Source organism: Morchella importuna (genome assembly GCF_003444635.1).
Source record: "Morchella importuna strain M04M26 chromosome Unknown Morimp01GS015, whole genome shotgun sequence".
Taxonomy (NCBI): domain Eukaryota; kingdom Fungi; phylum Ascomycota; class Pezizomycetes; order Pezizales; family Morchellaceae; genus Morchella; species Morchella importuna.
The window spans coordinates 473,581-499,174 of NW_025763412.1; the positions used below are offsets into that span (position 1 = coordinate 473,581).

The 25,594-nt window shown below is 45.2% G+C and overlaps 7 protein-coding genes across 7 annotated transcripts; 4 read left to right on the forward strand and 3 right to left on the reverse strand.

The window, feature by feature from the left end:
* Nucleotides 1-161: 161 nt before the first annotated feature.
* Nucleotides 162-756, forward strand: LAJ45_05550 (uncharacterized protein; the record flags this gene model as incomplete). Its single annotated transcript, XM_046115121.1, has 3 exons — nucleotides 162-179; nucleotides 237-386; nucleotides 448-756. The coding sequence occupies 3 exons, from the start codon at nucleotides 162-164 to the stop codon at nucleotides 754-756; spliced, it is 477 nt and encodes a 158-aa protein (XP_045971643.1).
* Nucleotides 757-890: 134 nt separating this feature from the next.
* LAJ45_05551 (uncharacterized protein) lies at nucleotides 891-4,854 on the forward strand (the record flags this gene model as incomplete). Its single annotated transcript, XM_046115122.1, has 6 exons — nucleotides 891-2,951; nucleotides 3,005-3,374; nucleotides 3,436-3,541; nucleotides 3,594-4,101; nucleotides 4,151-4,261; nucleotides 4,324-4,854. 6 exons carry the CDS (start codon nucleotides 891-893, stop codon nucleotides 4,852-4,854), a joined length of 3,687 nt encoding a protein of 1,228 aa, XP_045971644.1.
* Nucleotides 4,855-5,577: 723 nt separating this feature from the next.
* On the reverse strand, nucleotides 5,578-6,332 carry LAJ45_05552 (uncharacterized protein; the record flags this gene model as incomplete). The annotated part of the gene is made up of 4 exons (XM_046115123.1): nucleotides 5,578-5,605; nucleotides 5,668-6,048; nucleotides 6,142-6,192; nucleotides 6,253-6,332. 4 exons carry the CDS (start codon nucleotides 6,330-6,332, stop codon nucleotides 5,578-5,580), a joined length of 540 nt encoding a protein of 179 aa, XP_045971645.1.
* Nucleotides 6,333-7,217: 885 nt separating this feature from the next.
* On the forward strand, nucleotides 7,218-15,998 carry LAJ45_05553 (uncharacterized protein; the record flags this gene model as incomplete). The annotated part of the gene is made up of 25 exons (XM_046115124.1): nucleotides 7,218-7,923; nucleotides 7,977-8,136; nucleotides 8,191-9,066; nucleotides 9,140-9,497; nucleotides 9,553-9,814; nucleotides 9,864-10,195; nucleotides 10,250-10,375; nucleotides 10,433-10,564; nucleotides 10,618-10,647; nucleotides 10,709-10,728; nucleotides 10,791-10,971; nucleotides 11,029-11,346; nucleotides 11,401-11,565; nucleotides 11,615-11,768; nucleotides 11,816-12,125; nucleotides 12,176-12,304; nucleotides 12,355-12,445; nucleotides 12,505-12,608; nucleotides 12,666-12,862; nucleotides 12,915-12,963; nucleotides 13,057-13,478; nucleotides 13,536-13,587; nucleotides 13,664-15,729; nucleotides 15,803-15,865; nucleotides 15,922-15,998. 25 exons carry the CDS (start codon nucleotides 7,218-7,220, stop codon nucleotides 15,996-15,998), a joined length of 7,380 nt encoding a protein of 2,459 aa, XP_045971646.1.
* A 1,205-nt stretch (nucleotides 15,999-17,203) lies between these two features.
* LAJ45_05554 (uncharacterized protein) lies at nucleotides 17,204-18,891 on the reverse strand (the record flags this gene model as incomplete). Its single annotated transcript, XM_046115125.1, has 3 exons — nucleotides 17,204-17,609; nucleotides 17,725-17,978; nucleotides 18,046-18,891. 3 exons carry the CDS (start codon nucleotides 18,889-18,891, stop codon nucleotides 17,204-17,206), a joined length of 1,506 nt encoding a protein of 501 aa, XP_045971647.1.
* A 3,258-nt stretch (nucleotides 18,892-22,149) lies between these two features.
* On the reverse strand, nucleotides 22,150-23,307 carry LAJ45_05555 (uncharacterized protein; the record flags this gene model as incomplete). The annotated part of the gene is made up of 1 exon (XM_046115126.1): nucleotides 22,150-22,842. The coding sequence occupies one exon, from the start codon at nucleotides 22,840-22,842 to the stop codon at nucleotides 22,150-22,152; it is 693 nt and encodes a 230-aa protein (XP_045971648.1).
* A 321-nt stretch (nucleotides 23,308-23,628) lies between these two features.
* LAJ45_05556 (uncharacterized protein) lies at nucleotides 23,629-25,532 on the forward strand (the record flags this gene model as incomplete). The annotated part of the gene is made up of 3 exons (XM_046115127.1): nucleotides 23,629-23,921; nucleotides 23,992-25,264; nucleotides 25,341-25,532. The coding sequence occupies 3 exons, from the start codon at nucleotides 23,629-23,631 to the stop codon at nucleotides 25,530-25,532; spliced, it is 1,758 nt and encodes a 585-aa protein (XP_045971649.1).
* Nucleotides 25,533-25,594: the final 62 nt, after the last annotated feature.

The following is a 25,594-nucleotide window of genomic DNA, read 5'->3' on the forward strand; positions in this document are numbered from 1 at the left end:
TGTTCGTTCCTTTTGTTTCCCTTCGCATACCCCCCCCACCCCCCCCCTCTGTCAACATTCGGTTTCAACATCTCTTTAGTTTGTTCTTACATTTGATTGTTTGGGAATACTGGTGCTCTCAACATCTACCTTGTCTGTTTATCGGTGGAAGCCGATCTGTCATGGCAACAGGGCCAGTGGTAAAACCCCCTATCATCGCTTGTACCTAACGTTTGGCTTCTGATACAAAACTGTAGGTCACCCCCCTTCGCATACAGAAACAACCAGCTTCCTCGGAATCGGAAACACCATCTCCTAGAAATATTTTACCATCAACACAGCCACTTTCAGATATCAGCCCAATGGAGCGAAGGAGGAATAGCCCTTCCAACAAAGAGGGATCAAAGGTGCGCATTTCTACCAGCTACGATCTTTTTTTCCGAGCTGACATTTTTTCCTCCATCTTAGTCACCGACCAACGAAGATGTCCCTTTGTCCTCACCATTCCCAGGTTCCATCACAGGCTCTATCAGGACAACAACTCCTCGAGCAAACCGAGCGTTTTGGGAAACAAAGAGTCAAGAGAATAATCGCCCAGGCGGTTCCGCCCCTGGGCGTAAATCATCTCTGGAGAAATTGAAGCGGGCTTCTCGGGTGCAGAATAATACCAAAATCTTCCAAAAGCCAAATGACACAGCTCCACCACCCCGACCCATGAGTTATCATGGTCCTAATGGTTTATCATCGCCATTTATCACCCCCAGATCTCCCAAATAGCGCGAAATAATTCTGTGATACATAATTCGAGACTTCCATTATTAATGCCCAAAAAGCCGGAGGATTCGATTCGTCCAGAAACCCCACCCAAACCCAAGCTAACTTCTATTCTTTCAACCCCTAGCGGCCCTAAAATGCCAAGACCATCTTTGGTATCCTCGTACAGAACGAACACTTATGAAGGCGAAGGCGGATCATACTTAGAAGAGGCAGATGGACATGAACAGACTAATAGGAGTCCTAACCGTCGACCAAAATCTGTCACATTTGACAAAGAACCTCCAGATGTTTTGCACTATGAAATGGTTACTCCAGATCCATCTGTGGAAGGCTCACCGGCATTGGGATATGATTCGGATGAGGATGAAGAGGATGAAGACGAGCTGGAATATACTCCAGTTATCGAGCCTGATCAATGGGAAAGTATGACACCAGAGGCCGCGGCCGCAGCCTTTGAGGAGTCCTTCCGTTCGACGCCTTCGCCAAGTGCACGGCCACTCCCACCAATTCCAGGACCTAATTCCCGAAGAGATAGTAGCAGTCCCTCCGGAAGCCGACCTCTACCTAGCATTCCGGTGACCAAGGCCGATTTAGAGAATTTAGAAAAGGTACCACTGGAGGAACGGGTAAGACTAATGATGCAGGAGGATTTGGATGAAAATGATCATTCATCTCGACGACGCTCCACTGAGTCCACCCAAGAACATGACGGCGAAGAATCTGGCGGTTTAGGTATCATGTTGGACAATATGTCCCTAGACGGTAGAGAGCGAGAAAGCGAGGAAGAGGAGATGGGAAATGGGAAGCACGAGGCATCCCATGAAAGAATGAGCCCGGCACAGATAGAGGAAGGTGATATCTCGGATAAAGAAGAGACTTCGCCAAATTCGAATAGAGAACCCGAGGAGGAAAATAGTTCTTCGAGTCAGTTCGAGTCAACTTCCGAATACGAGCCTCCTCCACGTTTATCACGGGAATCAATTAGGCGCCAGGTTGAAGCACGCCGTGAAAATTCAATCGATTCACAGCAACTGGATGAGGAAGGTTACACCACGGAGAGCTCTTACACATATGATCAAGATGTTTCAGCAGACGAAATAGAATCTCATATCAAGCAAGAACAGTCTGATGACGAATCGGTCGATATCTATGCAATCCCTGAAATGTATCATGTTCCAGAGCGTCCGGCCTCACGCTTCAATACTCGATCACCAGATCCATCGCAGATAACTGAGTCAGAAGCTTCACGATACGATGATGATAATGAATCCAGATACAGTGAATTTGAAGACGATGATAGTTCTGTGTTGGCCACCCCTGTCATCCCCTCGAGAGAAGAGTCTACTCCTACCCCGACAAACTTCGAGACAGCAATAGCTATCGAAAAGGTAGAGCATGGGGCTGTAGATAAACAGGTTTTAAATGAAGGACTGGTAAGTGAAAACATAGAAGCCAGAACTTCACCTGAGAACCCTAGGATGAGCCTTCCAGAGTTTGGAACAATGTTCGAAAGCGATGATGGTCTCGGGCTTAGCTCATACATGACCCCTTCTCCGCCTTTACCACCTGTTGATGCACCTACGCCGGAACCATTGGAGCTTACGCCATCCAATCATGTTGTTCATGAGCAATCAACACAGCGAATCGAGTCCCCCAAAGATCAAGTCGAGCATGATTTAGACGAATCTGTTTATGATGAGGAAGAGGATACTGGGTCGGTCATCAGGCATAAGATTTATGACTCTGATATTGAGGAGGATGATGAGGATTATAATAGCGGGGAAGAGATAGATGATGGAGAGCTCAGCGATACCGGTACCATCCAAGCGACTAGATCGCCTTCACCAGTCGCAGAGTCAATTGCAACGATCAGAGTACCAAGTGGGAAGTTGAAGACGAGGGCAAGCGCAACACCAGCTGATATGGCGGCGATGGCTGCAGCCCGTAGACACATCAGCGGAGAACACAGGGCTCCGCCACCAGTCCCCCGAATTCCAGACGGGTTTGACAATGATGACTTGAGCGACGACGAGGAAGAAATTGCGGCTGCCAGTTCAGATTCGGAAATATCTAAGAGAAAGGTCTCCGACAAGCAGAGGAAGTCTATCGGCCTCCCAGCACTTGGTGATATTGAGTTTGATTTCAAGGTAGATGATCTCACAGAGGAGTTTGATCGTGTTATTGAGACACAAAAGGTATGTGTTCATGCAAAATTTGGTTTCTATCTTAAAAGCCTAACAATACATAGAGGGGATACCTTATGCGCCAGAACACACGCATCATTCATGCGTCTAGTCGGGATCCCGAAGAGGATGAAGCAGAGCCTGCCCCTCGTCCTGGTCACTCACGCACTCAATCTTGGTCTGTAGAGCCGTGGAGAAACTCCACACGGAGAAAGAGTCAACGTGACTCAATTGGTGCCACCAGTACATCTCCAAGAAAACGGCCATCAAATGTCCCACCAATTCCTCTACCAGATAAGAATGGAAACGTATTGCCCATTGTGGATGAGAATGAGGCAGCTAGTACGGATTCGCAGGCCGAGGATGGTGCAGAGAGGGGTAGATTATTTGTTAAAGTTCTTGGCGTCAAGGACTTAACTCTCCCGCTGCCTCAAGGCAAGACATCCCACTCTATAATTCAAGTAAATATTTAACTTACTAATCTTGGTATCTATAGGTCAACCAACATATTTTTGCCTGACATTGGATAATGGACTCCACTGTGTGACAACATCGTGGTTAGAATTGGGCAAGAACGCGCCAATCGGCCAAGAATTCGAGTTGTAAGACATTAAAAATCGGTTTAGATTGTTACCAGAGTGCTAACAATTGCAGGGTTGTTTTAAATGACCTCGAATTCCAGCTCACTCTTCAAACAAAGTTGGAGCAACCACCGCCTGCCCCACCTAAAGCAGTAGTTAAGGCTCTTCCACCCAAGCCAAAACAATCTACTTTTAGCAGAGTTTTTACCACCCCTAAGAAACGAAAACAACTAGAGCAGCAAATGCAGCAAATGCAACAACTAGAGCAGCAGCAAATGCAGCAGCAGAGGCAAGAAACGCCACCTCCTGCTACTGCATGGGATCTCCTTCACGGTTTAGTTGCACGAGATGGCTCGTTTGCTCGTTCGTATGTCTGTCTTACAGATTTTGAGACTAGGGCATATGGACGGCCATTCACCACGGATATCAATTGCTTCAACGAGTGGGCGGTGGATACTGCTAGTGTGAAGAGCAAGAAAGGCTTGCAAGGTGCTCTGCAGCCTGCCAGGAAAGCACCTTACAAAATCGGGAAATTAGAAGTCCAACTCCTATTCGTCCCAAAGCCCCCAGGGGCCTCGGAGGTGAGTCAGCCAATTATAATACTACAAACCAGATGCTAAGAGCTAGTAGAAGGATCTTCCAAAAAGTATGAACGCTGCTATTCGTGAGTTGCGCGACGCCGAAGCTACTATGAATAAGACCTGGGAGGGCACTCTGTCTCAGCAAGGGGGCGATTGTCCTGTAAGTCTTCTTACGTTTATTTAAACATTACCCTAGCATTTAAACTAACTTTGAATGTCAAGTACTGGCGCCGAAGATATTTCAAACTTGTTGGCCCAAGGCTGACCGCATATCATGAAGCAACACGCCAGCCTCGTGCCACTATCAACCTTAGCAAGGCATCAAGGCTCATCAATGACAGGAATACCCTTCTTGATCCAAACGTTAACGGTCCTGGGAAGTCCCGTCGCAAATCTGGATTCTCTGAAGACGAGGAGGGCTACATGTTTGTTGAGGAGGGTTTTCGTATTCGCTTCGCCAACGGCGAAGTAATCGATTTTTATGCAGATTCTGCAGAAGATAAAGAAGGGTGGGTCAAAGTCCTCAGCGAGACCATAGGTCGCATCCCCGACAAGCGTGGTTGGTGCGACATGGTTATATCCAAGGAATCCAAAGAGAGGGCAGAGAAGGAAAAGACACAGGCAGCTGTAGCTCGAGTTAAGGCGCAAACTCAGATGCGCCAAACACCACCGATGCCACAACAGTCAAGACCTCAACCTGCTCAGCCCCCAAGATCAAACCGTCGACCCCCACCTGCACACCTATACCGATAGTGACAGTTGTTTCAACGCGATAATGATACTCACGCCTATCATTTGCGACACCACCAAAATGGGTTTACCTCGTGACAATAAGTCACTGACTGCATTTTCATGCTTATCTTTTCTCATATTTCCCCTGTATTTTCTACGCTTCCATGATATCTTAGGGTTTCTTTGGTGTATTACTGCTGCAGGTTTTATCTTTCCTATTGTTGATCTTGTTTTCCTTTACGTCTTAATCTCATTTGTAGTGGGTAATATCTCTTTTAATCGCATGGAGTGTTGGGAGCGTTGCAATTAGTGAGCGATTTTGGTTTTATTTTTCTTTAAGTGGATTTTTTGAAAAGAGGAGGAAAGAGAGAAGTGACGATACACTGTACTGATTTTGAGAATCGAGTGTTTCCTTTGTTTCTTTTCCATATATTAGGGTGGGCAGGAGCATATTTTTGCAGCGCAAATGAGCCCAGAGGGCTCAAATCTTAGTACATAGTTTTGTTTAGCGGATTGTGTTTTCTTTATCAAAAATACCTTTTACTAGTTACTGAGAATCCAATAAAGTGCCTTATTTATACGCCGGGTTTGCCGCTTCTATCAACTCGTACAACTTTCTTGACCGCATATTCCTTTTGAGCCTTTTTTAACTGGGGGGCCGTAGTCGTCATCGCCTTAATCATAGTGGTTTGATAACCCGGAAACCCTTCCAGCCACGGAATCTTGATTGCTGGGACATTCCCATCAAGAAATTGCAGCAACACGGTGGACCCTGGAGCACCTTCCATCAACCCAAGAAACCCGGCTTGTGGGATTGCAAGAGAGGTTTCCAACCGCGCCTGCGCCCCTTTGGGGAGTTGAACAAGTCTGATAGGGAGTCCCGGAGATGCCTTAGAGACAATACCACATAATAAAGGAAGATGAGAATGAAGTTGCGAAGGCTGCGAGTCGGAACGGCAGACAAAGACGGCGAGGCGGGGCCTGGGCGTTGTGGTTTCGGTTGGTAGTGCCTTAGCCAAAGATTCAAGGTGCCTGGTAGTTGAGTTGAGTCCAATTGTTATGAATGAATTGAGTTCCGGGGGTGACGGTGGTGGTATGGGTAACACTGATGCGGCTAAGGGATTGGAAAGGAATTCGCGCTTTCGTTTACGAGAGCGCTTGCCTTTGGAGGGCTGAATGTAGAGATTTCGATGTTGACCTATGGGTTCCAGCAAACTGGAAGCAAAGAGTTGTTAGAATGGTTGTATAATAACCAGGGATTTGGATTGTAAGATCCGGAATTGAAGAAAGTATTGTGGCGTCTTGTACCTGCATAGTAGATCTAAAATTGTATCCTGGTTTGCGCTACTAACTTCCGGCCTGGAGCGAACTAAATCAGCCCGGGTTTCAAGCAAAGTTTTGGATCTGGAATGAACTCACCATCCAACAGTGGTGTTTGGCGAATCGAGGGAGAATGTGATTTTTTTCTTTGGGTCTTGGCCTTTGATAAATTGTGCCATGACAGCCACAGTCAATAGTGTAACCGATGAACCGATGAACCGATGAACCGAGATGGCTCTCGGAAAGTAGGCGGATTATGGCGGTATACGTAGAAATAATGGGTGACGATACGTGAAGATGTTGGAGGCTGATCTTGATGGGAGCTGCACAGTCCACAGGGCGAGCTGTGCAGATTTCTTGGGGCGGGAGGCTCGCTAAAGCGCATCTGACTACTCCGCACAATCCTTGCAGGTAACTATTCTACCATTTCATAACTCAACTGTAAATACATACAATGCAATTTTATCCTTTGAACATACATAAGTTCCAATGCCTGATGTTTTCTAAAACTGAAACCGGAATTTGAAGGACGCGAATCAATTCCCAGACTCGCATTTCCTCGTCCAGGAATCATTATTGTCTTTGTTTCAGTTGGTTCTGAAGACACACGAGTCAAGCTCAACGTTTCCTCGTCATGTCAGCCGATCTCTTATCGAATCAATAGAATAATCCCTGCACAATACGCTTGGGTCCTTTCGTCACTGCCTGTATGTAGTGAACCAACTGACTGCAAGCAAGCCTGCTCATAGCAACAGGCACGCAGCCGCACACTTGCACAGCAGTTGGTAGGTAACTGGTAGTAAAGGAAATAATACTAGAGTAACACATGCGTACATGTCTGCCTGAACTACACACATGTAATGTAGGTAAGCTCTATTGTCTGACTGACGCGAGAGCCACAAACACTCCCACTTTCCCTCCCCCTCCAACTCAACCCCCCACCATCCCCTCCTGTCTCAAACCACGACAGCCGCGGCACCATAGCTTTCATATTCCCCAGGAATCATCCCCAAACTTTTTACGGTACCTTTTGCCCCAGCGACCGGGCAACCTGTGTTTATTGCATGGAGAAGAATGGGGAGTCGGACTCGAACTTTATGGCGGTCGATCCAGTCAGCCCAGCTAGCAGTAACTCTAAAGAAGTTTCAGACGAACCCGCCGCACCTCGTAGAAATTCCATCGACGACAACGATCCTACCCGGCCTCGTAAGCGACTAGCTGCTATGCTTATCCATGATAATGCAGACAATACAAAACAGGCTCTCCCGGCTAAGGATAAGGTGCCCTACGGAGAATCCGAGAACGACCCCCGGCAATCAGATCAAGCGATGGAACACAAAAACTATAACGGGACGACCAGCAAACCTGATAAAGCATCTCTGGAAGATGGAACTTTCTCATCACCTGTAGCAGTCAAAGGAATTGGCAACAAGGTTACAATTCATCTCCGTACCACACGTCTCCCAGATACAAAAGAGGATGGGTTTGAAGAGCCTACTATTGATGATGATGAAAACGATGGACTAAGCCAGCTGACACCTACATCTTCTGGGCCTCCTAGGAGTGTGGGCTCCTTACAGGGTGAATCTCCAAATGGTTCGCTATGTAGCCCGGAGATTGAGGTTGAAGAAGTTGAGGACATGGAAGAAGATGAGGATCTGGCTGGTCATATTGCGGATGTCGATCAATACATCAATAGCCCCATCATTACTGGAGGTTCCGCTGTGATCAAAGATGTTATGGATGGGGTTACATCGAAGCTCGAGAGAGGTTTGTCTTTACAGGACCTTTTTGGAACTGCTTTCTGACTAACTCTGGTACAGATCCTATTCCATTACGACAATTGGAAGAACTTGCGCTTACCATGTCGAGTTTTGTCAACGTTGTGGGCGACCAGATCGATAGCTTTTATAAGCTTTATCTTGTAAACCAAGACGTTTGGCCCAACTTACCAAACATGATGGAGGCCTTACTTAAACGAAGGTGAGACATTCTGAGACTCCATAGCTGTACCCAGTTACTAATTCATAATAAAAGTGAACCCTTTGGGCAAAGCTATTTTCGCAGGGTGGATAAATCAACGCCAGGGCTAGAAGCTATTATATTAGCCCTCGTGGAGTTTGCACGATTGACAGCACTCTTTCTTCGCTATGATGCTTGGAGCTTAGAACATGCTCTCCCGGATAGAGATGCTACTCTTCTATCATGGGGGTATCAGAGAACCCTATCAATCATTATGAGACCAAATCAACTTTCTAGCCTTATGCAGCGTGTCTACAACTTCAATATGGTCACAATTCTACCACGAGTAATGAGAGCTTTTATCGACACCCATGACGGGTTAGGGACATTGAGGAAATACGATGAGTTAATCCTGCAACGAATACCACTACAGCCCAAACTTCTATTTTATGCGTCACTCCCGTTGGAAATATACGCAAAACTCATTCGATGTCTCGAGGTTGTGATAAAAGAAGGCGCTATGTCAGAAGATTTGGCAGAAATCCAGATAGCTGTTTCAGATAGTGCCTTTATGGTTATGACATCTGTGGAAAGCTTACTTGCGGGCCTTTTTGAAACGCACCTTCAATTGCTGATCATCAAGGACTTTAACGTGGTGTTGAATACATTATGTTCGCTAGTAACAGCATTTTATGGTATGAGTTCTGCAGAGGCTAGGATACGGAAACTAATTGAGGAAAAAATCGGGAATGAATATGGGGTTATTGAGGCCAATGAATATCCTAGTCTTGCAGAATGGTCTTGCAGGTTTCCTTTTCTCTTCAAAATGCTTACCAGTAATCGTATGGACTTTCGACTACAAGGACTGGTAAGGGCTACGGAGCTTCTTGTCAGCGCCTGGAGAGAAAGCTATGGGAATGCTACCGACTGGCATGATAGTGTTTTATTGAGGTATCTTTCTAGCATTCCTGGTTTGAAGAGTTCTTATGATTTTAGTTAAATACGTATCTTAACTCTATCATAGGTTTCTGGCACATTTCATCATCGAAAATAAAATCGTCGAATATATTATGGGGCCTGAATCACACCATGAACTTATTCGCCGAAGCGCAAATATAACTGGCTTTCTGATAGTAACCAATACAACTACGGTGGATATTCGACACGCCCTATGGCAACCAGTCGTTAACAACAAGGATCCACGAATAGTGCAAGCTACACTTGCCATGCATCAGGAGATGATAGGAAATATGTCTATCCCACTTCTTGTTGAATTGAGCAAGCGGATCAAGGACATACCATTCTCATCCTTTGATTCTCACATGATGGAGCTTGTGAGCCGTCTGCTAGAGACTATCAGGACTAACTTTTACCAGCAACAGGTTGTGATCAGGCAACCCAGAGAATCTGAATAAATGCTGACTTATTTGGATATAGGTCGTGCATTTAGATCCTCCACCCTATGAAATGTTGATCCAGCTTATTCGGATGGCATCCCGCGAAGAAGAAAATACCACTCCGAGCGGTGGACTTCCACCATCCACGATTTTTGAGTTTGCCGGAAAGGAACTAATGGCACTGGCTGAATATGGTCCAGCTGTAGAACTACGCAGAAAAATTTATCTTGACTGTATCAGCGACATTAAACAAATGACGTCAAGCGCGACGGGTAGTATCAATGTCATCCAGGCATTCTTACGTATGTCACACCTAAGAATTATAAACGCAATTGACCTAACTATTATTAGAGCAAAGACCTCGTAACGTCAGGCCAGGCAGCCCCGGTTACGTCGAGGACATCGAATTTCTTATCAAAAATCTGAACCTAGCTGAACTACTTGTCAACGAGATAGCTAGGTTTGTGGATTCCCACAGCAAGCACGACCAGTATTCTACACTACGCCGGTTGAAAGCGAGATTAGAGTTACTTCAGTTTATTCTATATAATTCGCCTGAATGTTTGACAGCTCATCTAGGCGAAAAGCTTTGGACATACTTAGTTGGGGTAAAGGCGTTAGGAACATCTGAGAGGGATGATGGGTTTGAATTCTACATTAACCATTACTTGAAAATTACAGTCGTATGTGTTACCAATGCCCCTCCTCAGGCCCATGTCTCGCTAACGGATCAACAGCAAGCGGACCCTATTCTAGAAAGTGTATTCAAGACCTACTTTCCAGCACTTGATCCTGCTTGTTTCTCACCTAATGTTCTACCTTTTTGCATGAAATCTATAGAATATCTTAACAAACCAACAGGGGTAAGTGTACTTCCACACTAGTTTATTACAAGTATTTCGGGACTTACAATGGGTTAGCTTGAGGATAATTTCGAAGAGGATCGTGTAAACTTCGAGGGCGTTGAACAGTTATGGCGGATAATTCTCAAGGCACCCGACGATAGGCTGGCTGCTGAGGCCACATCATACTTTATGAATCTTTACCTAGACGTGAATCTCATTCTATTCCCCATGGTTGATTATGTTTACTAATTGTAGCCTAGACTCCTGCTGTCTATTCGAAACCTGCAAAGGTCATCGAGAACACGCATTTTATGATCGTAGAACGATGTATAAATCAGCTGACATCCACAGCCTCTAACATTGACAATACAGTTCCGACTGTCAATTCCAGAGACGAGAATGCAATGTTCTTGGATACCTTCCATGGGAACAGTGATACACAGGAGTTCTTTCGATCATTGGACCTTCTTGACCACTTCGTCAAGGGCTACAAATCACGGCCAAAATATAATCAAGGCTCTCAAGAGGCTAACCAATCTTCCGCTGTCGATATGATCACAGGTGTGCCCCTAACACTGCGCCTGCGGTGGCATGCTTCAAATTTCCAATCGCCTGTAAGTACATTCCTCAATCCGGGTAACATCGATAGTGTTCTCACCTAGAATCTGTAGATCCATAGCTTCCAAATCGGCAATCTAGACACAGGTCAGGATCTGCATGATCGTATCGCCAAAATTGTGGGAGGGGACAAATATCGCGTAATAATTTCTGGACAGGAATTCAAACCATCGCATGAGCCACTCAAAACCCTCAAGGATTTTTGTATTCCAGATAATTCTGTCTTGATAGTCCAAAAATCACCAGACCAAGGGACGGTTACTGCCAGCTCGAGCGTGCCTTCCAATCTTAATGCTCTTCAGATTGAGATCATGAGACATTTTGATTCACTTTTTGAATTGCTTTCTCTCCCAGAGCCACAGGCGACGAAGGTATGAGAATATTGAGAATATTAAATGGTTGTGCTTTTGCTAAGGTCCCAATAGATATGGTTCTTTTTGAGAAATTTCCCAGTCGATGAACACATCAAGTCAAGCATGATTTCGGGGCCATCTTGGTCAGAGACATTTCCAGCGGATTATCCTTATAAAACTCTTTATTCTTTGCACGCTTTGCGAACATGTTTTGAGGAACAAAGACAGCAACAAAATGTATGTTTTAAGTCATACTTTTAGTTTAAAAGGCACTAACTGTATCTAGAGCGACGAAAAATCAACGTTCATCAACGAAGCAACTTCTTCTTTACTCAAAACCCTAATGAATAACAATCACGAATCCAAAGAATCCTATGCAATGAAGACTCGAGCGCAGGTTACAAACGAGATTCTTGATTGTCTACGTTTGTTTCTTCAAGGTTAGGAATCGAGCAACTGTCTGACTTCCATTACTAATAGTTTTCAGAATCCATTACAGAGTACGGCTTTTCGCCGTCATTTCCTAACCCAGATGATTTTGTTGAAAGGATTTTTGAAATTTTACGTGTTTGCTCTCAAAAGGAGTATTCACAGTGCCCAGGATCCGAGTCTTGTGTTGCCAATGCATTCAATGTGTTGCTCATCGCATCGAAAATCGATTCAAAAGTATGGTCATCTCTGACTCAAAAATCAGAATTGATACATCATGTGAACAGATTTCTCCTGAAAGATAAACGACAAACGGTTAGGCTAGGCACTGGAGAGGCTATTATAGCAACCCTCAATCGATATCTTTCGTAAGTCCTCTTAACTCGAGTTAAATATATGCAATATCTCATTTAGTTAGAACCATTAAACCGACAAGTCATGACTTCGCGAGATTCTTTTGGAGCATTTTGAAGGACATGTTGGATCAACCTTGGTTGGACCCAAAATCTTCTGCAGAGATGTTCCAAACTGCTCTATTGAATTTTAAGTATGTTTCCAGGATCCTTGATGTTCCCTCAATCCTTCTAACAGTCCTAGATTTCTTAGCGAAGTAAGCCCGGAATCGTTAGATATAGAGACGTGTTTTAAAACGTGGAGCTCGCGTTTGATAAAATATGAAGTGAACGAGGTAAGCATCGTCTCTTCTTATTTTTTCTTCTTAGGATGCCTTTTATTAATTGTAAATAGGTCGTTGGTTGTTCGAACGAAGACTTCGTGATTACAGGCTTTACAAGACTCCTTACAAGATGTGTATCCCTGGCTAGAAGTCGAGGTATCCATGTTTATAACGAGTATTCTATCCCTCCTCAAGCGAAGTACATAATCGTATACTAATAGAGAATTTAAAGCGTGGCCGAAGATATCTTTCAGAATTTACTTTTCCGCCCAATGGCTACATATACTGAAAATTCTCAGCCCATCGAGAGTCTGCCGTGTCTCCACGGACCCAGTCGTTCGGAGATATACACCCTGGTTATCCAACTAGTCAATGATCCCGAGAATTGTGTCAAGATGGTTAAGCACAATCTACATCTTTTCCCCAAAGGTACATATGGTACCCCTGACATGATTTAATTCATGGGCTCACAAAACAAAAGATCAGTCCCTACATGATGGATTCCATGCCGATCGAGGCAGGTGGGCGAGGTCAGTAGCCGGCCACGTCGGATTACAGAACATGTCAAACACATGCTATCTCAATTCATTGATGACTCAGCTTTTTATGAACCGAACGTTCAGAGCCTTCATCCTGGAGATGCCTATCGACCAAGCGGATGAGTCTCAGAAACTAATCCATTTTCTGAAAGTCTTATTTGCGAGAATGCAGAATAGCTACACGAAGGCAGTAGAACCAAAAGACTTTGTTGAGGCCATAACAGATTATGAGGGAGAACAAATTGACATCGCAGTTCAGATGGATGTTGATGAATTCTTCAATCTTATCTTTGACAGACTAGAAGGTCAAATGCCATCAATGGAGCTGAAATCATCTTTCAGGTCGCACTATGGTGGTCAATTAGTCCAGCAGGTTAAGTCAAATGAGTGCCCCCATATATCGGAGCGCACTGAACCATTCTCAGCAATTCAGTGCGACATTAAAGGAAAGTCAACTCTTCAAGAGAGCTTAAAGGCTTACGTCGAAGGGGAGATCATGGATGGTGGTAAGTGTTACCTCCTATTTTCACACCAATCAAGAATGCAACTGAGCAGTGTTACAGACAACAAGTATTCCTGCACGACATGTGACCGCCACGTTGACGCAGTAAAAAGGTAATTCAATTCCGTTTATTGAACTAGGTATGTAAGGCAAGTAAAACTCAATTTGGCTGACAACCGGCGTCTTCAGAACCTGCCTCAAGGATATTCCGAATCACCTCATTTTTCACTTGAAAAGATTCGAGTTCGACCTACAAACTATGCACCGTAGCAAAATCAACGACTCTTTTGAGTTTCCAACTTCTATTGACATGAAACCTTATACAATAGAATACTTGAGTGGAGATGAGAAAAACGGTGAGAATTCGTCAAGGGATATGTTCGAGCTGGTCGGTGTACTAGTACACAGCGGTACTGCCGAGTCCGGTCATTATTATTCGTATATCAGGAACCGCCTCTCGCCATCAGGGGCACCAGAATGGTTTGAATTCAACGACTCGGAGGTTTCAGCTTTTGATCCTTCGACAATTCCAGCTGCCTGTTATGGGGGTACTGATGGAGTAACCAGAGATGCAATGGGGCAAACATATGCTTTGAGCAAGCCTTATAGCGCATACATGCTATTTTATGAACGTTCTTCATTGTTGAGTTCGTCGACAGTAAATCAGGATTCAGCGGTTCAGACAAGACTATCTATACCTCGGGAACTTGAGCTGGAGATACATAGTGAGAACGAGTATTTCATCAGAAAATATTGCATGTTCGACAACAACCATATCGAATTTATCAGAAAACTATTAGATCAGCAGCAGCGTTTGTTCAAAAACTCTATACCCTACGACCACATCCACGAGAAGAGAGCATTAATACTTGGGTTGGATACCCTTGAACAAATTGCTACAAGGTTCAAAGACTCCACGGAGGGAGAGGCACTTTTCAATATTTTGAACATCTATCTAATCAACTGTCCTGAATGCTGTCTGGAATTCTTCGACTGGTTATGCCAGAAGGAAGAAGCAATCACCAATTTACTAGTCTGCAACCCGTACGGCAAGGCACGGGCAAATTTTTTGAGACTAGTGATGTTTGCACTTAACCAGGTTCGGCGAAAAAGACCCGAAGTGTATGGGCCAATTGACGAAAGCGGTGACCACGACATTGAATATGAAGATACTGTATTATACAAGCTTTGCACCTCATTAATGCGCTCATGGAATGGTTTGCAATGGTCTATCAAGACGTGGGGCGACTACTTTGGTCTATTGGCGAGTATTTCAGCATTGGGTGAGACCGAGAAAGTTGTTATGCTGGATATGGGGTTTTTGAAGAAAATAATGGAGTTACTGTTAATGGATCACCTACAGGCGCCGAGAAAGATGGAATATCTGTTTGAAAACTTCGCGAAGATATGGGCAAAACGCCGACCATCGCTCGGGAATCTAGGATCAGTCATGGGCGAACTAATGAGCTTATGCGATCCTCACCTAACGCCGTGTAGGGATGATGAAAACCGAACACATTTCCGCCATCTTTCGAAATTTCCCTTGAATGCTACAGAATATGACTATTTCTCTTTTTCTACAAAAAGTCAGATGCAGATACTATCAAGGCTGCTTGAATCTCAGACTACAACAGAAAGCATGGCGCGCCTAGTCGCAAACATCGTCAAATCCGAAGTTGCACCAGTTGAAGGCCCTCTTCTTGAGCAGATTAAGAACACTTTGCTTGCTGGAGTTCCTGTGGACCCTGCACAAGAGGCCGAGCCTTTCCTTATGTGTCTTCTGTACTTTGTCTCGGTAACCAAATCTCCGAACTACGTCAGAGAAATCATACGAAGAGTGTCAGATGAGGTGCCCACCATTGGTACTGATGGGGGATCAGAGCATCTGCTTTTTTTCCAAGAGCTGGCAGTCCTTAAAAATCTTCACCTCAAGCCATACCTCATCAAATGGCGTATGATTGACTATGTTGCACTTTGGGCACCGCCGCTGTTAACCTATTGCGATGCAACCGTACGAGAAAACACTGAAAAGCTTCTTGATGATATTTTATTTGATAGTCTTCAAGACGGAGACCGCCCAAAAGCGCGGAAAGGTGTTGAAGATCTTATGAATGGATGTTTCACGTTCATTGAATCGAAACTCCCCAGGTTACGTCAGCCGTGCGACGAGAAAACTTTCGAGAATGTCCTTCGAGTTCTCGAAAAGTGCGGTGAATATCAAGACGACGAAGAAACCTTCAGGGCAAGGAGTAATGGTTAGTATTAATCTATTACATAAATTCCTTGACAATATCTCATTAACTAAAAAAAAAACTAAAAAAACTATAGCGTTGAGATTGTTAATTGAAAAGATCATTCTTGAGGAAGAAGAGGATGCTGATCTAGCCTCCGGTAAGGCCGAATGGTCCTCTCGTGCGCGACACGACTGACCCAAGCACTTTCTGAAGATGAATGGGGTGGCTCTGAAATCGGAAGCGATACGCATGAGATGGAAGTGCAACTCGACGAATACAACAGCACCTAGTAGAAGCCAATAGTCAAGAGTTTGATAAAGGATGGGTCTTTGAATTAGATTTCTTTCCAGCGGGGCGTTATATTCTTAGGATCACCAATTCCATGGGTATGACATAAAGCGGAGGTGTTTAACTGTGTAGGCTCTTTACATTCCTTCTCATCTCTTTCATTTCTTCCAATTTTCTTGTTTTGTTTTGTTTGTTTTTTATTTCAAGTTTCAATTTTTTACTTTTCTTTTCATTGCGAGCACGAAAACAGCCGGGATTGATGGGAGGGATTGGGGGGAGGGATGGGGGGAGGGATTGGGTGTACTGTGAGGAGTTGGGGCGCATCGGATTTATGCTTTTCCTCTTCTCCTCTCCCATTTCTTCTCTTTTTTAAGCGGATCTCTTTTGCCCTGCCTTATGTTTCTTATACCTCTACCCTTTCTCCCCCTTTGGTAGGTGATAGGCTCGCGATATTACGGTGTGTTTATCTTTATTCATCTCGCTACCTAAGAGGGACAAAGCGAAGTCATGGATTTCAATTGTAAAGACAATAGGATGGGAAAAAGAACCTCTAGGTACTTTTCATGGTGAGGATCGTTTTTGAGAAACACATTCATAAGCGAGTGATTCCGAGTGATGCGGTTGAAGGATCCTGTGATTATGATTTATCTAATGGTGGAGAAACAAGGGAAAAGGAGAACTTGAAAGAATTCTAAATCTTGCACATGCCTCATTGTTTCGCTCAATCTTGAACTGGTGCCGGCAAGTTAAGGAGATAGCAGCCTTTCTAATGCCGTATTTTTATATTCAAATCAACGGCAACGCCCATACCCTTTTGTCATTGACAACATACACCATACAACCCCACATTCCTCATCCTCTCTCGAACCCCATCTTGCCCTAGGATGGGAAATCCTACGATACGAAACCTAACTACTCCTCTGGAACAGCGGTGTCATGCCCAAAACGCACAACGTTTTTTCTTACAAAGAATATTCCATCACGCCCACGTCCACCCCAGACCCATGCACCATGACCAGCAGCAGTTGCAGTCAGTCGAGTTTCATCATACTGACATCCGAGAAAAAGAACCCAGTTTCAAAGAAAGAGATAAACGTGAGAAAAAAAGTCTGCAAACCAAGACGCGCGTCAAGGAAGTCTGAAGCAAAACGTGAGCAAAGAGGGAAAAACCAGTAGGAAGAAAATGAAATGTAAAGGAAGAAAATCATCAGAACTCCTCAAACAAATGTCCGTATTGATCGTAGTTGTCACCGGTCCCGTACTCCTCCTGCTCTTCTGGGTAGCGGTCGAATTGACTTGAATCACCGACACCACCTCTAACTGGCGGTACATAAGGTGCCTCAATATCCTTTCTGGCTAAACGCTCCCAGTTAACCTCTGCAAACCACTGATGTTGCTTGATGTCGCTGCTGCCGTGGAGTAAATTCCCCAGCCGCTTCGTCAAATCTGGCGTTATAAGCTGCTGAAGTAGGTCCTGGGCATCGGGATGAATGTAAGCCGGATATTTGACACGCCCTTTCAGAATGTTTTCGTAAATCTTCATAGGACTTCCACCATCCCAGAAGGGTGTATAACCACAAAGCATCTCAAAGATTAAAATACCCAGCGACCACCTAGTTCGAAAGAAAATTCTGTTAATGATTGCCTGCCGCCGCCGTATGACTTAAAAAAGAAAGAAATATCCTATTAAGGGAGAAAGAAAAGAAGAACCAATACGGAAATACTCACCAATCTACAGATTTGTTGTAACCTTTAGAAGCGACAACCTCGGGCGCCAAGTAATCCGGGGTGCCACACAATGTCCACGTAATGTCGGGAACTTCTTTCGCAAAACCGAAATCTGTTATCTTTAAGTGACCGTGACGATCTAAAAGCAGATTCTCGGGTTTGAGATCTCTATAGATGATATGATGCGAATGAAGATAATCCAAGGCAAGCGCAACTTCAGCTGCGTAGAACTTTGCAACGGGATTCGGAAACCGCTACAGTGAGGTCGAAGCAGCCTTGAGTATTTCCCCTTAATCAATTGGATTAGGATGCATGTCATACCTGGGATTTTCGTAGCAGACTAAAGAGCTCCCCCCCCTCGATAAAGTCCATCACCATATATAAGTTTTTGGCGTCTTGGAAAGTCCCCCATAGAGTTATCAAGAACGGATGCTTTACTTTCTGCAACATCCGCCTTTCATCATTGGTGTGCTCAACCTGTTTCATCTTGACCACCTGAGCTTTCTTCAAGACCTTCACTGCATAAAACCTAAGGTTATGTCGTGACTGAACAAGGTGAACTCTTCCAAAGCTTCCAGTTCCTAGAGTCCTTTGGATAGCAAAGTCACCTAGTGAATATTTTCCTTTGGTTGTGCGTACGGTGGAACTCTGTTGCGGCTGTTCATCCGGCTTTCGCTCCTGCGTCCCAGCGTTGCCCGCATTAGTCCCTGCGCTTTGGGATTGTATCATATCAGAATGAGCTGGAGTATTTTGTTGTGAGCTGCTATTGTCATAAGGTCTCGCATAGTCGCCAGGCTGTGGAGGGTTTATGATACTGTTGATGTTACTCTGATGAGGCTGATTCTGGTGTTGCTGTTGGGAGGTATGAGAGTGGGGATACTGCTGTTGGTGTTCCGGTATCATTGGCCGATGATCGGAGACCAGTGCCATGGATTCAACGGGAACGGAGGGGTTGGAGGGGTTTTGGAGCGGAGCAGTTGAGACCGAGGAAGCGGACTCAATCGAAGGCTTGAGCGAGTTGTGGTGCGAGGTTATTGGAGTAGTTGCGGTCGCGGAGGTCGGGGTTGGCGGCTCTGATTCTCGAATTTCGGACTGGGAGCTGTCCTTTCTCGCATGCAAGGAATCTTTATCTTTCTTCTTCTTCTTCAAAAACCCGAGAGTCGGCATGCGCAAGATGACCGGGAATATGTCGAGAAGGGAAGACACCTGCTGGTGGCCTCCTCCAATCCCTTTGTCTGTTTCGAGCGGGCTGATTTCGCTTCGGCGGCGGAACCCAGAAGCCCTGGAATGATAAAGAGCTGCGGGAAAGCGGCGGGCAGCGGCGGAGGAGGAGGGGAGGAAATGAGTACGTAGAGCTTCAATTACCTATTTTCTTTCCCCTCCTGCTATTGTTACTATGCCTTTGCCGAGTCGAGCCGTGGAAACGCTGTCAATGGGCGGGGGTAAGTGCCAGGACAACAGCGAAAAGCACGACGACGACGATGAGGATGAGGACAGGAAGATTGTAGATTTTGAGGGGGTGGGGATGAAAATGAAGACGAGGACGCGGGGGGGGGGGGGGGGGGGGAGCAAGTGAAGGCGGAATAGACAAGGCTAGGGTATGTAATGGATATGTATGTATGGAACGGTGATGCTTGAGAGCGATCCAAACGAACTGGGGAAGAGTGACAGTGCTGCTACCAGAATCGAATAAGCAATGCGGACAGCAGCCGATTCGTTTCTTCCTATGTATCCCCCCCAGGAGCAGAGAGCAGTACGTGGAGTGGAGTAAGGTGGATGGATGAGGAGTATGTATTGATTTCTCTGAAGTGTGTGTACTCTGCTATGCTTTCTATCCCTCGTCCGCTGTTTGGCGTCCTCGCCTTACCCCGGTTTTCTTTTGAGAGTTTTTATAATCTGTTATCCTTTTGATCGAATCCTTGGGCCCTTGTCTTTCCTCCTCAGATCAGTGGTTTCGTCCGTTCTGCTTGCTACAAATCTCTGGCTTACTTGGGTACCGGTAGATTACCTACCTACATGTACCTATAACCTTACCTACAGTATCCACTTCTCAGATTCTTGCATGAACGGAAGAGGACTCGCTTCAGATACCTCCAGGCTACTCTCTCCAGACTCGATCGCAAAAAGGTGATGGGAAGCGGCGGCTATCCTGGGATGATCGACGAATAAAACTGCCTCATTCGGGAAGTAGCAGAGGGGGGCTTTCCTGACCGCTTTGGAGGGGCAGGGTGGGGGATGAGGGGATGAGGAACGTTGGCTGACCGGGAACAACGGTAGGTTAAAGGAGACGGCACAGAAACAAAGTGGATGCGGTGCAGGTTTTTCTGAAAATCCTCATAGGTTTGAGGTATCTACTTATGTAGATCATTCTACTGTCTCTCCACCATATGCTGATCATTTTCCGAGGAGTTTGAGCATTTACAGAATACCTACATACTCTCTACTCGCAAAAAGAGTATGAAACACATTATGAAAGCTATCTATGTAAGAGCGAGAATCAGTCATAGATAAAGATCGACAGCCCCATCGACTTACATAAATAGTGGGAGTTTCTCGAGGTCTGTTTCCAAAAGTCCGCCGCGGCCAGATGTTGCTACTTCCACAACCCCCCGCCCGCGGTCTATTTCTAAACACGGCAATCGACAGCACTGGACGTCATTCGTGTTCCAGACAATAGCATATGTAGAAGCTTATCCCAAGCCTATTCCTGCTTTCCCAGGAATCCATTATCCCTACCCGATGTGCCTACCCGGAAACCGACATTGGATAGCTTAGCTTCTGTCCTGCATCAATTCCACTGCTTATTCACAACTTCAATCGATTAAAAATGGTACACGATATACGTACCTGTACTACCAATTTCATGACGTTTCCGAACACGATTGCTATTGCATGCCATACAAAAAAAACGTCAAATCCACCTTTTTGTATGTCATGCAATATTGGTCGTGTTCGGAAACGCTATGAAGCTACGAGTAGACAAGCTGCAAGCTATGTGTACCGATATGTAGGTACATGCTTGTGAGCCAGGCGCCATCATTCGGCAGCAAAACTGTTAGGAAACCAAACACCCAGAGTCCTCCATGTAGGTCATAGGTATGTATGTACTGTACACCCTATATTTTACTTAGCCAGTGTGAAGTGACTGAGGTTCAAGATATATTGTATTAAATACATGCAACGAATTGTATGTAGAAGGGTTGATCCAGCTCTCGATCACAAGCGTCAATGATTGGTTATAATCCTGGTTACATGCACCTTGTACATACGTGTAGCTATGCAGGTTACCCTTCGCCAATGATAATATCATCTCGTTTTTGGATCACCGTATTAGTGTCCGCTCAAACTTGGATGAGCGCTAGTAGAAGAATAATTTCATTAGTGAGTTTACCAAGGCCCTGTATGTATTATTTAACCATAGCCGTGTATATTGGATTTCCTGTAGGTACATACAGTATCTATTTCATTTTTACTGCCACAAGCATCCTCATTAAACAAGGGGTTCACCGATATCGCAGCTTTATCCATAGCTCTAGTTAAACTTCGGATTGTGGATCAAATATTATTGACTATGTACTCTAATTATCATATTTGAAAAACCCATTCCTCGAAGCGAGATTATAAGTGCGGCTAAGATTTGGAGGTTTACTCTTCACTACCACATTTTATCCTTCGGTTGGACCTCTCAGTTGATCAACAAAAACGAGCACTTCTCATATCACGGTCACATACGCACTTAAGGTATATGTATATGTACATGTAGGCACTGTACATCTAGATGTATGCTTCGATATTTCCCTTCCTACAACAAGTCAGCCTTGCCTTCTCCTAGCCACAAATCAGATTATGTTCCCCAGCACTGCAGTTCTGTAGGTCATCTCTAATGTTGTAGGCTTCGGACATACGCGTCCCGGTCAGCCACAAGCTAGGATGCGTGTCCATATATACTAGCATTTTGCAAGGTAATTTACAACTGCCTTTCGCTATCACTACATACAGTTAAGCTGTTAGTTCTCCCGATTCGATATGGAAAACCAACATCACAAAGTTAATCTCCTGCCAAAAAGAGGCAGGAAGCGAGACGACCTGGTTTGTGCCTGGGAAACGCCATTCACGACCCAATCGGCAACGAAGAGAGTGATGTGATGCAGAGAGAAGAGAAGTCGTGGCAAAGAGTATGAGTGCTCTGCACGCGTATGCAATCTTAGAGCTTCTCTAGATACACAGTCAATATCAAACCGGATCGATGATGAGAGTAACAGAAACCCCACAAGGGCTATGTCCATGTCTATCTATGTACATATAGTTATAGGATTTTCTCAGATAGGTACCTGTCTGATGCAAGTATCTCGTATTCACCGCAGATAGAGGTAGCCAGAAGAAATATTTATATAATAGTTACTTTCTAAAAAACGAATTTGCACACTACTCAGTCGACTTGTTCTTCCTATTCTTGATCCACAAGGAATCTATCGCCTGAAAGACGGCCGTGATTCCTTTAAGCTCCTCCTCGCTGAGCCCAGATTTCCCCCACCTCTGCTGAGCTTTATCTGGATGCCATCGTACCCTTTCTAGCTTCAGCATATCAGTAAACCCTTCCCTGTTAGGTGCTGTGCCAGTAGGTGCTGATAAGAAAAATTCTTCGATGGCGTCTTGAGAAAGGTCTAATAGCTTCCCAGACCTAGTAGGCCATGGGATATTGTCAAGAGGCACCTTTCTTTCACCACCATCGTTATCGACATCAACCCGGCTCTCATCTGCAATTCTCGCCCAGTTGTGTAGATACTCATCCCACCGTTTCTGCAAGTCACTTCTATGCTTTCTTTGTCTCCTTTGTTTATCTTCTCTTTGTATTTCCTTTTCTGCATGCTCCCAAGCAATTCGTTCCTCACGCTCACGTCGCTTTTTCTCCTCCTTTTCACGCCCTCTCCTTTCACGTTCCTCAACGATATGTTGATGGCTTTTCTCCCACATTTTCTCACGGACATAGGCGGCGTACTCCTCGTCATCCATCTGTTCAAGCATACCCCGCTCATTCTTCACCTGAGGTCGAGGATAGTTATTGATGGGCTCCCCATAAACACCTTCCCAAAAAGCCGCGCCCTCATCGTCTGCCATCGCGTCAAATAACGATTGACGGAATGCCTCGTCTGGATCTGCATATTGAGTGGATGACACGTTGGGAAGATAGGTATCGTCATAGGCTGATGGGTCATCCCCGGTTTTCTTGCGCTCGTGAGAGTGCCTTCGACGTTTTGACGGACGGCTAGAGCTCTCACTTTCACGGTGATGATGATGGTGACGGTGACGACGTTCTCGTTTCTCCTCGTCCCCGCCCGATCGGCGCTTCTTTTTGAAGCGGAATTTATTCTTTCTATGCCTTTCTTCTTCCCTAGATTCTTCTACAGATGTGGCACGAGACTTCTCACCATCGCTGCCCCTACTAGCGTTTGGAGGAGACCGCGGTTGTTGTGATGGATCTGGCTCTTGGGGGTCCCGAGTGAGAGGATGTGAAGGTGCATCGTTCTGTGTCAGACCATGGAGCATTCCCAAACGGTCGTTGGACACGTTGTAGGAACGCATAACGCTGGATCGGTAACTGTATCGAAATAGATAGAAATTTAAAGATAGAGCGGTGTAGGGTTGGGCGAGATGGATGGCGAGGCTTGGCAGTTTTCAACGAATCATACCTACATTTCTCTATCCTAGTACGATGCGTTAGGCTGTATGTATGTACCTATTTCTGCTGTACCTACAAATAAAAAATAAGGCGGCCATTACAACGTCGGCAGGGTAATTAGGTGTAACACCCCGCACCCTAGGCCTATGTGTAATGGTAATATAACACTGATATTTGGCACATTTCTAAAGAAATATCAATCTATCATCCTTTTCAATTCATTCATGCTAGACCCCAAAATTTCTCATCTTGATACAATTCCCCGCGAGATTCAGAGCAAGGACAATTCGTCCCACGTTATACCTTCCATAGCTTACATACCACACAACAAGTATTTGCCATTGTTAACGTCAATTCAGCCAAAGTCTCGGCTAAGCCTAGGCGCTCCCAACGCGCTAGGCAAGCCAGTGCAGGAGAATCCTGATATCGACAAAGTTACAGCTACAGTTCATAAGCCTAGACGGCTTCATTATATCCCCAGATTTCTATTGAAACGATTCGTACCGCAGAGTTTAAGGTTAGATAAATCATTACAGAAGCACATGTACGTAGATTTTATATACTTACAAAAAATATATACAATATAGAGCAAAAGGTGCTTGGAGTAGGCTCCACAAGACAGGTCACTGGGGAGGTTCGATAAACCGCTATTCGCTTTCCCACCCATCCAAGCTTCCAACGCGTGAGATTGCAAAATCCTACTACGTCAAAGACCTTTATGTGACACAAAATTCCAAAAACCCATCATACGAGTTAGAAAATAAGCTTGGTGATTTGGAAAACACTGTTAGCAATATCATGTCAAGGCTTTTCAACACTTTGGAGAAGGATGAAATACCTACCATATACAAGATGACGCGTGGGAACCTCAATCTCCTGCATAAATTCTTGTACGTCATGGGCTACCGCAAACCATCAGTCGCAAACATTTATCGGCAACCAGACCCCGACGACCCCCCTGGGGAGGCACGTCTGGAATATCGCACCCAAGCTCCCAACGACCAGTGGCTTCAGCAACTACGCTATATTCTCGACACACCACATTGGGAGATTGTTGAGCATGGACGCAAGGCAAAGAGAAAAAAGGCAGAGCTGGATTTGAAATTTCCGCATAGAAGATGGTCGGAATTGGGCAAAGATCTTGAGTCATTGGAAGAAGGATACATGGAGGAGGCGGACGGGTGTTTCTTGGCTATTTGGAGGGCCGCCGAAGGGGAGGAGTTCATCATCTCGAACGACTCTTTTGGTATTCTCGAGGGCAAGAAGAGCTCTTGGGGCCCGATCCACAGGTTCTATGTCATATCCCCACATGTTGCAATTGTCATTTGTTCTGTCGGCCTTGACCCGAGCTACAATTGCGACCCGGAAATCAAAGCTCGTTGTCAGAACTCGGTACTTCGGGGTGCAAAGCATAGCCGCCCAAAAGTGACGCATGCCGTTGAACCACCGGATATCATGAGCGATGAGGAGTTCCTAGAGTTCGAGTCAAAATCTCACACCAGAGAGGATGACACTATGGAGTTTGAGGTTTCGACCCTCACAGTTGAAGAAACCCATACTCTGAATGCAGTAATACTCGAAACCACCGCCGACGATGGAACGATTACATATTGTTCCGAGAAAGCGCTTCAACAAACTCTTGTCTCCTTCAAGGGAAACCCGAACTTTAGGAGCCAAAGTCGGTATGAAACGCTAAGAAAGATGCTAGGAGGAGGGAAAGAAGGAGACGGGGATGGTAGTATATTTGAGCTCAGTCTACCACCATCTGAACCGGAGCCACAGCTCCAATTACAGCAAGACAAATTCGGGGATTCTGAAAGTATTCCCTACCTGAACCAAGCAATTTCTGGAGATGCCGATGTATGTATTGTGATATACCTTCCTCAAGCCCGCACCTCAGGATTAAAATGGAGGCTTTGCTAACCTTATATTCTAGGCGCATCATCCGGAGGGGCCCACATCCCCAGAGAAGGTCGTCGAGAAGCATGGCTACATGGTTTTCAAATTGCTCCTTCTGAATTTGAAAAGCAAGCAACTGCTAGTCGGTCGCTTATTCGAACTCGCCATCATCATCATCATCATCAAGGCCTGGATGGGAACTTACCCATCCTGTTTTGGCTTTAAATAAATTATTAGCGAAAGAATCCGCAGTCCAGAGCGTCAACCAGGAACAAACAGATACACATATAC